At 41.4% G+C, this 15,878-nt stretch overlaps 2 protein-coding genes across 3 annotated transcripts in view; one reads left to right on the forward strand and one right to left on the reverse strand.

Moving 5' to 3' along the window:
- Positions 1-8,602, reverse strand: part of DCP1A (decapping mRNA 1A) — a 49,877-nt gene extending 41,275 nt beyond the window's left edge. The window contains exons 1-3 of the mRNA XM_032290222.1: positions 8,363-8,602; positions 5,358-5,398; positions 2,918-3,045 (exon numbers count right to left, since the gene is read on the reverse strand). Of these exons, the coding sequence (XP_032146113.1) occupies positions 2,918-3,045; positions 5,358-5,398; positions 8,363-8,497 (304 nt within the window). The 5' untranslated portion in view covers positions 8,498-8,602. The remainder of the gene's footprint in view (positions 1-2,917; positions 3,046-5,357; positions 5,399-8,362) is intronic.
- Positions 1-15,878, forward strand: part of CACNA1D (calcium voltage-gated channel subunit alpha1 D) — a 461,268-nt gene that overhangs the window by 5,927 nt on the left and 439,463 nt on the right. The gene's annotated exons all lie outside the window — the stretch shown is intronic.

The raw sequence follows: 15,878 nt of genomic DNA on the forward strand, positions 1-15,878 counted from the left end.
AAAAAAAAAAAAAGATTTTATCTTTTTCTTGAGGGGTAGGGTGGGTGTAGGTAGACATGTTGTATGAAGAAAAACTTTTAAAAACAAAACAAATAACTTGGAACTGAAAAGAAGTTATGGTTCACTATTCCAGTACATTAACTCCAAAAATTAATTTGAATGAAAGAAGTTGGTTATGAAGGTGTAACTTGAGTTAAATGGGTCAGGTGTCTTGGTGGTATTTCCCACAAGAGAATGGCAGAAGAGCAGCTACAGAATCAGGTATAATTACCTGTATGCATAATCAGATACTAACTTTTTATTTAAAGAACAAATCCCTAAACAACTTAATTGCTTGCTGACCTGACAAGACTATTTTCTATTTTTAAGACTTTGTAGACAAAACACTCAACAGAGGCCTTAACACTCACAAGATTATTTTCTGCTGTCTTATCACTCACTTCTCCTCAATACAGCTATTTCTTTACATACTTTCCCTAATGAAATGACCTTAAGTGAGTTCAACTAAGAAAACTTTTGTTTCAATCAGTTGAAAATTTTCTTTTTTTTCTGAGACGGAGTTTCGCTCTTGTTACCCAGGCTGGAGTGCAAAGGCGCGATCTTGGCTCACCGCAACCTCCGCCTCCTGGGTTCAGGCAATTCTCCTGCCTCAACCTCCTGAGTAGCTGGGATTACAGGCACGTGGCACCATGCCCAGCTAATGTTTTGTATTTTTAGTAGAGACGGGGTTTCACCATGTTGACCAGGATGGTGTCAATCTCTTGACCTTGTGATCCACCCGCCTCGGCCTCCCAAAGTGCTGGGATTACAGGCTTGAGCCACCAAGCCAGGCTGAAAATTTTCTAATGTAAAATGCATTAGTTCACTTTCTCCCCAAGAATGTTCTAATTAACATAATAAATACTCTCAATGATTTTAGGTCTCATTATAACAATTTACTATGATACTACAGTAGAGTTAAAGTTATAAAATACTGACATGTTAATGGTGACCCCAGGTTACTCTCTGGATATCTGCTTGACTTTTAGAAAATAAAACCTAGTATTAGCTTGTTTTCTTATAATTTGCCCTCATTTCTTCCACACATGAATTATAAAAATATTTTAAGACAACTGAAGTTCTGATTAGTTAGCTTCTGGTTACTCATGTTTCAATTATATTTGTGTTATGTCACACTTTCAATTTCACAGGACTTTTGCCTTGTGAAAGAAATAAAATACAATTCACCCCAGGTTTATGCTAAGTAGTAAGTGAGTTCAGATAATTTTCTCTACTCACTAATAATCAAACCACTTAGGAGTGATGGCTAGATTAAGTTTCCAGGTAGTAAAGAACAGAATTAAGCCTATTTCACTTAAAAAAAAAAACAAAAACAAAAACAAAAAAACTGGATCTGTATTGCTTTGCAGAATTTCTCCCACCCTCTTTTCATTTTTTGAGACAGGGTCTTGCTGTGTTGCCCAGGCTGGAGTGCAGTGGTGCAATCACGGCTCACTGCAGCCTCGACCTCCTGGGTTCAAGTGATCCTCCCACCTCAGCCTCCTGGGTAGCTGGGACTACAAGTGTGTGCCATCACGCTCAGCTAATTTTTCTATTTTTTTGTGGAGACAGTTTCCACATGTCGCCCAGACTGGTCTTGAACTTCTGGGCTCAAGCAATCCACTTGCCTTGGCTTCCCTAAGTGCTGGGATTACAGGTGTGAGCCACCATGCCCCACTGAGTTTTCCCTTTAATGGAATATTCAGTACAAAGGAAAGAGCTATCTGAAATAATTACATTGTTAATATTAGTTTAAATAAATCCATCTGAACTTACAGCTATTACAAAGCATGTCTAATATGTCCACAGAATTTAAAATCTGAGAGGTAATTACCTGGAAAAATAGTTAACTGAAAAGTCTAAAGATAGATTCTGTTTCACTTATACTTAAAAATGAGCTATGGAAAAGAACTTGAGGATTACTAGCTTTAAAATAGACCTTGTTACTTCTCATTCAGGGAATTAAGAGATACAAAATTTCTAGTAACTTTTTCTATTTTATACTGAAGACATCCCCCACCAAGACCAATTACCTCCTGGCCAAGTGAAATTCAAACACATTAACTTTAACTTTTTAAGTTAGAAGCAACATTTCTCCAACAATATCTTTAAGATGATAATTAGAGCACAATCATTGTTACCACAACTAATTTTGATCCCTATAGTCAATGTCAAACAATTTGTCCTCAAACACCCATACTTTCAATATCCATATTAAAATACTGGAAACAAATATATTTTTTTATTACTGTACTTTCTTAGGAAGGCCAGTCTGGCTTTGCTGAATGCATCCAATCATTACTAGAGACTGTAAAAATGCCTGAAAGAACCCTGGACTAGAAAGCAGAAGAAGAGTTGTAATCCTAACTCTCGAACAGAGTATCTATTTTGAATTTCTGAATCTCTTTTAATTTTTAAATTTTTTTTTTTTTTTGAGTTGGAGTCTTGCTCCGTCACCCAGGCTGGAGTGTAAAGGCAAGATCTCAGCTCACTGCAACCTCTACCTCCAGGGTTCAAGTGATTCTCCTGGCTCAGCCTCCCAAGTAGCTAGGACTACAGGCGTGCACCACCACACCCAGCTAATTTTTGTATTTTTTAGTAGAGACGGGGTTTTACCACATTGGCCAGGCTGGTCTTGAACTTCTGACCTCAGGTGATCTGCCCTCCTCAGCCTCCCAAAGTGCTAAGATTACAGGTGTGAGCCACCACGCCTGGCCTCAGAGCCCAGTTTAAAAGGTTTGATCTTCCTAACAGACTCATTTATAAAGTATAGACCATATTTTGTTTTGTAATTTGAAACTTCCTAAATAACGGATTGATAGAAACTAAGGTCACTCAATTTTAAATATAATAATCATAATAAAACAGATATACTTACAGCTTGCATTTCTGTACAGAAGAAATGGTTCATGGAGCTGAAATTCCAAATCTTTATTCACTGGTTCAACTAGATTGTGCATATTTAGTCGATTCACAATGGTAAAACCATGATAAGGGGAAGCTGACCTTAGATTTAATAGAAGAAAAAAAAAATACTTGGTTACCATTTAAGCTGTAGAAATGTTATCTACTCTGTACTTTATTTTCATTTCAAAAAAGAATAAATAAGTTAGAACACTATACAATATTATCAGCACTTAAACCTGGAAACAAAACAATTAAGTCATATCATACTCCTTTTCTGATGAGAAGCCTCCAAAGACAGTTTCTCAGAGTAAAGGCCAAAGTCTTTATTGAGGCCGCCAAGGCTCCACTTGAGGTACTCCCCCTCCAACTTCATTTCCTATGGCTCTTCCCCAGCTCCTCTTCTCCAGCCATACTGGGCTCCTTGCCACTCTTCCTACATGTGTACTTCTACCTAAAGACCTCTGCCTGGATCACTGCCCCAGAATCTGCACAGCTATCTCATCTCCTGCAAGTTTTTGTTCAGATGTCACCTTCTTAATGAGGCCTATGTGAACAACCCTTTTCAATGTTCCCAAGCTCAATGTCTCTAATCTTCTTCTTTTATCCATACCACGTATTTTTAATATTTATTGTCCTCCCCCCACTAGGATGTAAGCCCCATGCAAATGAAGCTTTTGTCTTAAGTTTTTCACACATATTTCTCAAGATAGACACACCACTGCTGAATGAAATATCAATTCAATTGGATTGGCTATAATGACTGCCCATCATTACAATAACGGCTTTTCTTGCACCAAATTGATCTTGACATAGTGCTCCTGAGTTAGACGGAAAATGCCTTGAAACCTACAATAGGAAGCATCCTTGGTTCCCGTATCAGAGGGATTCAGTACAGGATCCCTTAGATACTCTTCACATTACCTAACACTTCACAGTTTTTCATTTGTTTATCTAGGATATACATGGAGAGATAACAGATTAGGAGACTAGCTTTGAATGATTAAGGCCTGTGCCTAAGGTCACACAAATAATGTAACTAGGATTCAGTTTCAGGTTTTTGACTCCAAATCCAGGCTTCTTCTATATGTAGAAATCTCTGTAAAGTGATATTCTGACATCCAGGTATACCTTTATCCAAGGTACACAAAATAGTCTCACATTTTCCAAAGTTTTTTCGGTCTCCTTTAATTAGAACCAGTACCATATAAGCCTCTGCGAATTGTATTAAATCCATCCACTCACTACACTAAATCTCCCATTTTCTACAATCAGTGCTTCTGTACTATAACAATAAAGCCAGTAAAGTAATTTTTCCAAATGTCATAGAAACCAAGATTCTAATAACAGAGTTTCTAACGATTTTTATTGCTAATGAAGAGTAATGAAGAGAGGAGGGTAAAGATCCTTGCCTATTTAAAAGGAGAAAGATGAATAGCAGGGAACAAAGTGTCTAAGAAAGAAGAGCTTGGTGTACAAATATCAAAGAATTATACTTAAAAGAAGAAAAAAAATGAGTGCGTTTAGACAAGATCTCAAAGCTTTGCTTCAAAATTTAGGCTATTTGACAAATTCTTTTAAATTAGCATCAATGAAGAAAGGCAATCCTTAAAATGTAACTCAATACAGAAAAAAAAAGGAAAAGACGAGATGTCAGTAATAACTCCTACTTACTCCCTAAGCTTTAGAAAACAAAGGAAGGAACCTGCCCCTGTCACAGTAAGACCTTAGAGGAATATCCAGGAAAGCCAAGTGCCCCATGACTATCATATACTGTCAGTTGTCTTTAGGGCCCAAAAGCTGCATAACAAAAAAGTTGCAATGTGCAAACCAATCACATTTAAGATGTGATTATCTTAAAGACAATATTAAAGTTAATCAATTTTCGAAGAAGTTGAAAATAAAAAATATGCTATCAAGAATAATCCAAATTTTCTAAAGAATTCTCAAACAAGATACAGCACATAATCTAGAACTTCTGGGGGTTGGGAAAGAGGACAGAACCAGGCACAGAAGAAAACTGCCCATGTAGTAACCAAAGAACAGAGGGATCGACCTCTCAACTACATTATTTTATAGAGCTAGTCTATGTATTGTCTTTTCCCCAAATGTATGTCTTTTTTTCTTTCTAATATGGGGGCAAGGGGAGAGAGGCAGGCATCTGTTTTAGACTCAATCATTTGAAATTGCTTTGCTAGGCTGCTAACATAAATTCTAGTTCCGTTTATTCTGAATCACAGAAAGCCTCAGAGAAAAGAAAGAACTTGGTTAAGATTTCACAACTAGAAAAGGATAAAAACTTGAAGGGGACTAGCAGGAAGGTTCCAAAGACAAATGTACAACAGAATTGAACTGTTCGGCATTGTTCACCATTAGACTGTTAAAAAACAAATATACATATTTTAAAAACTTACCTTCGATATACAAATAAGGTCCCTTCTATATCAGTCTTCTCCTATGATAGACAATGAGTCAATTAGTTTTTTTCCCCCATAATCCAACCCCAAATAGTCCCAATGGAGAAGTAATGCATCATGTTTAAGATCTACTTGTTTCATTTCATTTATTATAAAATTAACCACTTTTGAGGTAAAGTCTCCCTCTCATTCTACAAATTGTGGTTACCATTTCTAATGTATCCTTTCAGTGCTACTGATACATACATAAGCATATGGATTGTTTAATCCAGCAACATGTCTGTATCTGCAGCATTTTTTTTTAATTAGTAAAGGAGAAAAATCATAGAATAAACCTTCACTTTTTAAAGCTAAAATGTTTTAGCCAGATTTCTTTAAAGCTAAGTTCCTGTATACTGCAATTTCTTCTCTTTTAAAGTCTATACAAGTTAATTTTAAAAAAAGAAAGAAAGGGACCGGGCGCAGTGGCTCACACCTGTAATCCCACCACTTTGGGAGGCAGAGGCGGGCAGGTCATGAGGTCAGGAGATCAAAACCATCCTGGTCAACATGGTGAAACCCCATCAATACTAAAAACATAAATTGGCTGCGCGTGGTGGCACGTGCCTGTAATCCCAGCTACTCGGGAGGCTGAGGCAGGAGAATCGCTTGAATTAGGGAGTTGGAGGTTGCAGTGAGCCGAGATGACACCATTACACTCCAGCCTGGCGACAGAGACTTCATCTCAAAAAAAAAAAAAAATCCAAAAAAAAAACCCCACAAAGAAATTAGGCAGGCGTGGTGGCACATGCCTGTAGTCCCAGCTACCTGGAAGGCTGAGGCAGAAGAATCACTTGAACCTGGAAGGCCGAGGTTGCAGTGAGCTGGGATCATGCCATTGTACTCCAGCCTGGCACAACAGAGCAAGACTCTGTCTCAAAAAAAGAAAAAAAAGAAAGAAAGAAAAATTTTCTTATAGGATACTTTGTCTCATCACTGGAGAGTTTTGGTACATTTCTGCAACTAGCAAATTTTGTGGTTAAGAATTACTACCAAACAGAATCAGCTTGTTATTTTTAGAACTTATTGAAAAATCATGAAAACTGAAAGTATACCCTGCCTCAGCATAATTATTGGAGGCCTTTAACCATACTTCATTTGCTGTGACAAGAGTGTCTTTAGGTTTTAACCACAGTTCAATGTTTTTTTTAAAAAATAAAAAACCTTAGTCTGCAATTTACAGCCTACAATGGACCTAAATATTTTACTGTAATCAACATACTACTAAAATTTTAAATGTTAGTCATATCATATTGAATTTGTTGGGATTAAAAAATTTAGGAAATTGATCATCTTGATTTCTTCCAGAGGTACTACCCTGGCTTAAATATCATTATTTTCCTTCCTAAGGATTCAGAGGCTTTTCCTTACCTTTAAAATGTTAGGTTATTACTGTAAGAAACTGGTAATCAACTGTCTTACAGTAAAAGAAAGTTTGCCCACCAAAAAACAAAATGCAAAGTTACAACTCACTGTAAAATAATAAATAGAGAAAAGATTTTGTTGTGCTGTATGTGCCTGGATCCATATAAACAGTAGCAGCTTATTTTTCAATTCAGGTTATCATAGCTTGTATTTCATATTTAAAACAGAATTCCACAACGTAAAATTTTAAAATGTTGAAAGCCTTTGTGAAAAACTAGAAAAACTTTTTAGTAAAAAGTCCTAGCCCCAAGTCTTCACCGTTTGTCTGCAATCCATATTTCACAAATTTATATATAGGCCAAGAAAAGAAAAGGATTCATAAAAATTTCAAACTAAGGCAATGTCTAAAATAGCTACAATTTTAAAAAATCTACAATTTTATTCCTTGTCGCCTCCTGTACCTCTTTCTCTTCCAGGAGGCAAAGGAAAGATAAACAATGTGATTATAAAAACTCTCTTGATCGGAATTAACTGTTTTATAAATGCCAAATGATTTTCAAAAAATTACTGATAAATATAATCTAGGCATCTGTATTATAGGGTAAACGACATACTACGATCATCTTCCAGAGTTTTGTTAGTTTAAGGATTTCATATCTTATTGAAATGTGAACTCCAGCCACTGGTGAATTCAACCCAACAAACATCTACGGATTATTTTCTAAGTGTAGAGGCTGTAACTGAATGAGTTAATTAGGAAGGATCAATTACAAGAAAGTAGGAAATTATGCTATTTAAACAAGTAACAAAGCTTCAAGCAGGGGCTTACAAAAGTCAGTGAATAGACTAAATGTAACTTTCGGACCCTCTCGAGTGCACGAAAGCCAAAAAGTACTGAGTCTGAGGGGAGCATTCAGAGATGACATCACCTGCATCATAGGTGGAACAAAACACATTTACAGGGTCTCTCTTGCCTGTAAAAAGGTCTTCGGGGATCCAGTGACCATAGAAGCCCTTTTCCTAAGTGCCTTGAAATCTTTTCTGAAACTCCGTATAGTTAGATTAAAGCCGGACCCACCCTACCCGCCTCTCTTCCAAGAATTGAAACTAATTGGATTTCAAGCTTTAATCCAAATGACCTCTGCGAAAGGGGCTCTCATTTACGTTTGCTGGGGGGAGAGGAGGAGTGTTTATTTTATAGATCATGTACATATAATTTATCTAATAATCCGCAAAGCCTCAAACACAAGCTTTCAGGCACCTTTCCGACCCCACCGGTCTCATAACCCCCAAAGTGACTGCGAAGAAGGCAGGTCGCCCACGTCCCCAGACCCGACACCAAGGGACTGATCCTGCTCCAATCCTCCCTCCATCGGCTTTTCCTTGGGATGTCTCGAGCCACTTCTCTCACTCCTATCCCTCAATCCCAGTAGGACCCGACACCTCAGGCTCTGGCTCGGCTCTTCACTAGTCCCTGGCCTCGACTCCGCCGCCCTGGCCTCTTGCTTTACCCCCAACCCCACAGCAGCAACCCGCGCGGGCCCTTTAAGAGGCGGCAGCGGCCGGGCGGGCGTCCTCAGAGGCCAGGCGGCACTTACCCACTGGTTGGCCTTGGGGCAGAAGGTGTACAGAGCGACCTGGCCCGTGAGGTCTGCGATGCTGGTGATGTAGGGGTCGTGTTGCTTCAGGGCCGCCAGGCTCATCTCCTGCCCAGCCCGACTCAGCGACTCCATCTTGAATGCCAGAGCCTAGCCCCTCTGGCGGGGGAGGAGTCGCAGACAGGAAAGTGCCGTCGAGGCAAACTTCCCCCATCTACGTCAGTCCCTTCAACTTCCGCCTCTACGCGGGCCTCGCGTCAGGACGGTACGTTAGCCATTCTGCTCCGCCACGCGCACGCTCCCGGCGCCGGGTTCCGGCGTTGTCAGGTCCCACATCCTAACGCTGTGGGGCGGTGTCCACCGCTGCGCAGTGGAGCTTGCAGGCTTGAGCCCCGGCCCGCTTCCTTTCCCTGAGCTAAAACGTTTGGGGCCTGAGATCTGGGCTGTGTAGCTCGCTTGCCCAGCTCCTTCCAGGCTAAGGCTGGAGACAGCCGAAGTGCCGGCCCAGAGCTTGTCTTTCAGGGCCCGGGGCCACAGAACGAAAACACCTCTGTGGGATGTGGAAACGCAGGGCCGGGCGCCTTTAGAAAGCACAGAAAAGCCTGGGGGAAAAGGGGAGGCGAGGAACCCCGAAAATTACTCTAGATCTCAGATATGGATATGTCGACCTAAAAGGTAGAAGATGGGGCAAAATTAATGCAGGTAGAGAGTTTATTTGGGCCGAGCTTGAGGATTGCAGACCAGGAGCATAGATCAAGTTGCCCTGAATATACACTGATTAGCAGCAGGTACAAGTGGATTTTTGTTGTTGTTGAGACGTAGTTTTGCACTTGTCGCCCAGGCTGGAGAGCAGTGGCGCTATCTCGGCTCACTGCAACCTCTGCCTTCCGGTGCAAACGATTCTCCTGCCTCAGCTTCCTGAGTAGATGGGATTACAGGGGCGCGCCACCATGCCTGGCTAATTTTTGTGTTTTTAGTAGAGACGGGATTTCTCCATGTTGGCCAGGCTGGTTTGGAACTCCTGACCTCAGGTGATCCACCTGCCTCGGCCTCCCAAAGTGCTGGGATTACAGGCGTGAGTCACCGCACCTGGCCCTTTTCTTTCCTTTTTTTCTTTTTGAGAGGGAGTCTTGCTCTGTCGCCCAGGCAGGAGTGCAGTGGCGCGATCCCAGCACACTGAAACCTCCTCCTCCCGGTTCAAGCGATTCTCCTGCCTCAGCCTCCCGAGTAGCTGGGATTACAGGCACGTCCCACCACACCTGGCTAATTTTTGCTTTTTTTTTTTTTTCTTCAGTAGACACGGGGTTTCATAATGTTGGGCAGGCAGGTCTTGAACTCTTGACCTCAGGCGATCCTCCCACCTCAGCCTCCCTAAGTGCTCTTTTCCTTTTTTCTTTTTTGAAATGGAGTTTCGCTCTTGTCACCCAGGCTGGAGTGCAATGTCGTGATCTCAGCTCTCTGCAACCTCCACCTTTCCAGTTCAAGCGATTCTCCTGCCTCAGCTTCCTGAGTAGATGAGATTACAGGGTCCTGCCACCACGCCCAGCTAATTTTTTTTTTTTTTTTTTAGTAGAAATGGGGATTCACCACGTTGGCCATGCAGGTCTCAAACTCTTGACCTCAGGTGATCGCCCTTCCAAAGTGCTGGGATTACAGGTGCCCTTAGCCCACATAAATGTTTTTGTTGAGTCCTGGAAAGAGCCCATGAAGGGTTGAATTTATCTTGCTTCATTTAAAGCATTAAGCAGATCACTCATTCCTTTGGCAAATGTCTTTTGAGCATTTTAAGGCATTTTAAAGAGTCAGGTACTAGCTAACAAGTAAAACAAATCACAGAGACTATAGTGAGTTCTATGCCTGCCAGACAACTTAAAAAGCCACATTTCTGGCCAGGTATGGTGGCTCACACCTGTAATCTCAGCACTTTGTGGGGGCTGGGGGGCTGGGGATTGTCTGAGGTCAGGAGTTCAAGACCAGCTTGGCCAATGTGGCAAAACCCTGTCTCTACTAAAAATACCAAAATTAGCCAGGAGTGGTGGCACACTCCTGTAGTCTCAGCTACTTGGGAGCTTGAAGCTGGAGAATCATTTGAACCTGGGAGGTGGAGGTTTCAGCGAGCCGAGATGGTGCCACTGCACTCCGGCCTTGGTGACAGAGCAAGCTTTGGTCGTAAAAGGATTACAAAAAAAAAAAAGGGTGGGGGGTATGGTAGCTGGGCATTGTGGCTCACTCCTGTGATCCCAGCACTTTGGGAGGCCAAGGAAGTTGGATCACTTGAGGTCAGGAGTTGGAGACCAGCCTGGCCAACATGGTGAAACCCTGTTTATACTAAAAATACAAAGATTAGCGGGGCATAGTGGCACACACCTGTAATCCCAGCTACTCAGGAGGCTGAGGTGAGAGAATCGCATGAACCTGGGAGGCGGATGTTGCAGTGAAGTGAGATTGCACTACACTCCAACCTGGGCAACAGAGGGAGAGACTCCATTTCAAAAAAAAAAAGGAAGAAGAAAGAAGTGCCTGTAGTCCTGGCTATTTGGTAGGCTGAAGTAGGGATCACTGGGATCACTTGAGGCCAGGAGTTCAAGACCAGCCTGAGCAACATAGCAAGACCACATCTGGAAAGAAAAAAAAAATTGACATCTCCAATAGAATTGAAAAATTTTGTAAGATAATCATATTTTCAAGAAAATAACACTAAATATTTGTATTGTCTATGATTTTACATCCCAGGACCACTTGTTTTTTTGTCATTGTGTCAATGAAAACAGTCAAACTCTGTAAAATAGTTGGAGTTTTATTCTGAGCCAACTATGAGTAACCATAGCCGTTGACACAGCTCACAGGAGACCCTGAGGACATGTGTCCAAGGTGGTCAGGGCACAGCTTGGTTTTATACATTTTTGGGAGACATGATATATCAAATACAGTTGAGATGTACGTTGGTTCTGTCCAGAAAGGTGGAACAACTTGAAGCGTGTGCCAGCACACCTGGCTAATTTCAGTATTTTTGTTTTTGTAGAGATGGGGTCTGGCTCTGTTGCTCAGGCTGGTTGTAAACTTCTGGTCTCAGCAGATCCTCTGGCCTGGGTCTCCCAAAATGTCACTGGTAAAATGAGTTTTTTCCCCACTGTGTATCAGCCACAAACAAAGAATATCCCACTGAAAAAGACAATCAGGTTTTATTCATTTGCCAAGGAACGCAGAAGGTGAGCTCTTGCTCTAAAAGCATCTTCTCCTGAACAATAAAAGGCAAGGGGATTTTAGGACTCAGTGTCGGGCAGGAAAGAATGTTAGTATGTGCAGGCTGGGACTCCAGGCACGCAGGCTCAGTTCATAAACATGCATCTTCATACATCATATGTACACAAAATGGCAGAGCTTTTCTTTTAGGGAAGGGAATTTTAGCATTATAATGATATGTTCATGATCTGAAGGCACCTAGGGTTTGCCTATTCCCATTTGCGCTGGTTTCGTGGTGTCTTATCTTCCTCTGGCATCTGGTCAGGGGTCAAGAAGCTTTGGCACCATCTGGTTTCTTTAAGCAGCAATGCCTGTAGATAAAGGCACTAAAGAAAAACAGTAAGAAAAGGAATTTCCCAGTTATTTCATCAGGGCTGTCCTGGTTAACAAAAATGCTGAGATTACAGGCATGAGCCACCGTGCCCAGGCCCCCTGTTTGTTAATGTAAAGAGAAATTTAGATTCTCTGCAGAATTATGTAAGCAGGTACAAATGTGGACAAAGACACATATATCATTCATTCACTCTTAAGTAAGTATTTATTGAACTCCTAATTGTGAACTGGTGGCCCGTTGGGAGCATTTCAGTCTGTTTAAGACACTCCTGGCTCTGGGAGAAAATAAAAGAAGTAGGACAATGCAAGGAAACAGGGATGATGCTAGAGACATTTCTCTTTGAAATCCAGAGGACAGAGCCACTAACTTAACTGGCTGGGAAAGTCTAGAAGGGCTTCCTGAAGGAGGTGATGTTCAAATTGGTATTCCAGGGATGACTGGGAGTTCAGGGAAAAAAGGTAAGGCCTCTAGTTCATTTCACAGCTCAGGGGTGAAGTAGAGAAGATGAGGTCATCCTCATTTGACAGATGATTTAATTGAGACCTGTGGGGAGAAATCGCTGGCTCAAAATTCCACACTGGTCATGGAGGATCCAGTATTAGAATCTGGGGACTCCTATCTTCTACCCTGGGATCTTTTCCTCCACACCCCAGATGACTTTCTTCCTTCCAGTGGCTGGAGGTAAGAGCCCTATTCTTCTCTGCCTACCTTCAATCTGTTTCAAAAATCCATGCCCTTTTTAAAAATCCGCACTTTAATTTTTAAAAAACATACATTCATCTGGTATAAAATTCAAAAGGCACACCTGAAACAGAATTTAGGTTTTTTTCTTAAATAGATTTCCTAAAATAATAGAAGACATTTCATTTTAATTTACTATTTTTGATTGAGCAGGGCTAGGCTAGTACAAAACACCAAGTTATTTTAGGGAGTTTTCATATTTGGAATAGAAAATCACTCCAAAACACATGTTTGCATGCCCCTAAACATGCTCTGATGCCCCGTATAGCTGTTAGGACATATTAAAGATAATGTGAATATTTTGGACTTGAAATTCATCCTCATTTATCATGAGGCCTAATTTTGCCTTATATTTGTGAGTCAAACCTTAAGACATTTCTTTTGTCTTTAGACAATAGACTTTGAGAGGGCAGAGATGGCATCTTAGTCTTATTAGGTTCCCAGTACCTAGCCTAGCTCCTGGCATAGAGTAGACTCTCAATAAATATTGGTGATTGAATGTCCTCTTGAAACCCAATTACTTCAAGGCCACACAAAGACTACTAGGAAGGAAGGGAGGAAGCTGAGTGGCAGAGGTGGAAAGGGGGCTCTATTCTACACACAATAACCTACAGTCACTTTGTAATTGCCTGATGGGTTCGTCTTGCCTTCTGCACAGACAAAACCAATTTACTGAGATCATGGTATTACAATAGAGAAAGAGTTTTATTAATGCAGAGCTAGCCAAGTGGAAGGATTGGCGTTATTATTCAAACTAGTCTTCCTGAGAACTCAGAGGTTGCGGGCTAGGGAATGGGTGCTACAGATTGGTTGAGGATGAAGTCATAGGGGTGTGGAAAACTGTCCTCATGCACTGAGTCTGCCTCTGAGTGGGGGCCACAGGACCGGTTGAGTCATGAGTCATGGGTCCAAGTGGGGTCAGTCAGTTGCCAGAATGCAAAAATCTGAAAAAACATCTTAAAAGACCCATCTTAGGGTCTGCAATAGTGATGTTATCTATAGGAGCAATTGTGGAAGTCATAAATCTTGTGACCTCTGGCCATATGACTCCTGAGCAGTAAGGGATTATAGGAACTATGCCTGCATTGCCAGGCATGGTGGCTCATGCCTGTAATCCCAGCACTTTGGGAGGCTGAGGTGGGCAGGTCAGGAGTTCGAGACCAGCCTGACCAACATGGTGAAACCCCTTCTCTACTAAAAATACAAAAACTTAGCCTCACGTGGTGGCCGGTGCCTGTAATCCCAGCTACTTGGGAGGCTGAGTCAGGAGAATGGCTTGAACCTGGGAGGCAGAGGTTGCAGTGAGCTGAGGTTGTGCCACTGCACTGCAGCCTGGGCAACAGAGCAAGACTCCGTCTCAAAGAAAAAAGAAAAAAGAAAAAAAGAAACTATGCCTGCTTTTTAGCCGAATTCAGGTCTCTCCCCTGATCCTAATCTCATGGCCTGTCATTACTTTTACAAAGGTGACTTCAGTCCCTGAGCAAGGAGGGGGTTGGTTTTAGGGAGAGACTATTATCATGCATCCTTCCAGGTTAAACTATAAACTAAATTCCTCTCATGATTAGCTTGGTCTGTGCCCAGAAATGAGCAAGAACAGCCAGCATGTGAGGCTAGAAGGAAGATGGAGTCAGCCATACTAGATTTTTCTCAGTGTCAGAAACTTTGCAAAGCTGGTTTCAACTTTTGAGGTGTGTTCCATGCATATCAACGTGTGTGTGTGTGTGTGTGTGTGTGTGTGTGTGTGTGTGTGTGTGTGAAATTGGGTCTTGCTGTAGTTCCCAGGCTGACCTCAGACTCCTGGGCTCAAGTATTCCTCCCGTCTCAGCCTCCCTAGTAGCTGGTGCTATAGGTGTATACCACCGTGTCTGGGCTAGTTTTTTAAAAAAACTAAAAATAATTTAAAAAACCGAAAACCTAAAACTCAATCAATCCAATCCCTCCTCTCCCCTACTCTGAGTGGCTTTGTGGTAAAAAATCAAATCTGGCACTTTACATCATGGGAGCTAAGGGAAAGGGCACTGGAATTCAAGTCAGGAAATCAATCCTTTAGTTCCTAACCTACCAGCTTTTTCAATTAGTCACAGGCTTTCCATTTCTCCAGTGTAAAATCTAAAGCCTTTAATGGGCCCAGGAGATACTGCTTGGTCTGCCCTCCTGCTGTCTTTCCATTTCCGTTTACTATGAAGTGTCCTGTTAATTATTTCATGCTGGCCCACTAGCCACCTTGCTGTTCCTGTACATTACAAAAGAAAAAATTACAACAAATTTAGTTGAAAGATCCAATTGGCTTTCATTTGTCATTCCTGACTTGGGTATATAAAACAGAATGAGTATTCCAATGAGCTGATCAGAGGAGGTTGGCTTTGCAGGCAGAGAAGGGCTGAAGAAAGCAGAAACAGGAAACAAAAAGCAGATCTGTCACTTCAAAGTTACTTTCCTTATAGGGTTAGAACAAAGAAACTTCCTTATCATGCCAGCTCAGGTAAACTAGGATCCTTCCGATTGGTTGCTGTGAATCTTCTCTTTTTGGAAAATGGGGCTTTTTCAGGTTCAGTTGGATTATGTCACTTAGCACAAGAGACTACATTAGGTTTTGTCTGGTCTGCTGGGGCCTAGTGCAGGAGGCTAGTCCAAAACAGTGGCCTCCCATAAGCTTTAACAATGCCAGATCAGTCTTGTCTCAGGTCCTTTGTGCATGTTGCTCTCCTTTTCTGAAACGTTCTTCTTTCTGATATTGCTTAGATAGCCTTATGACTCATTTCCTTCACTTTCTTCATGGCACTTATCTGCAAATTGTAGTTATTTATGTGTGGTCTGTCTCATCTGTTTGATGAAGGTAGGAATCCTGTCTGTGTCTTTGACCATCACATTCCCATGCCTGGCAGAAGCAAGGTCTCACCTGGGTATCTTTTGAATTAATTGGAATATTAAGATGCTCTCTCTTCATCTATTGCATAACTCTTACAGAAGGGTTGGTGGTTTCAACTCCACCTCTAACAAAGCATTTATTTGTCATGAGTGCTAATTAAATAATAATGCCTGATTTACTTGTATTCATATATTCTCATTCTGAGGCTTTATGCTTCCTGAAGCAAACATATTGTTTTTAGTGTAGCCCAGAACAATCTTTAGCACCTTTTCCAATCTTACAAGTTTCTCCATTTCCATTCTCTGCTTCTTTCCCTACATTTCCCCTCT

This window comes from Sapajus apella, unplaced genomic scaffold (genome assembly GCF_009761245.1).
Source record: "Sapajus apella isolate SASKATOON/1434 unplaced genomic scaffold, GSC_monkey_1.0 scaffold23, whole genome shotgun sequence".
NCBI lineage: Eukaryota > Metazoa > Chordata > Mammalia > Primates > Cebidae > Sapajus > Sapajus apella.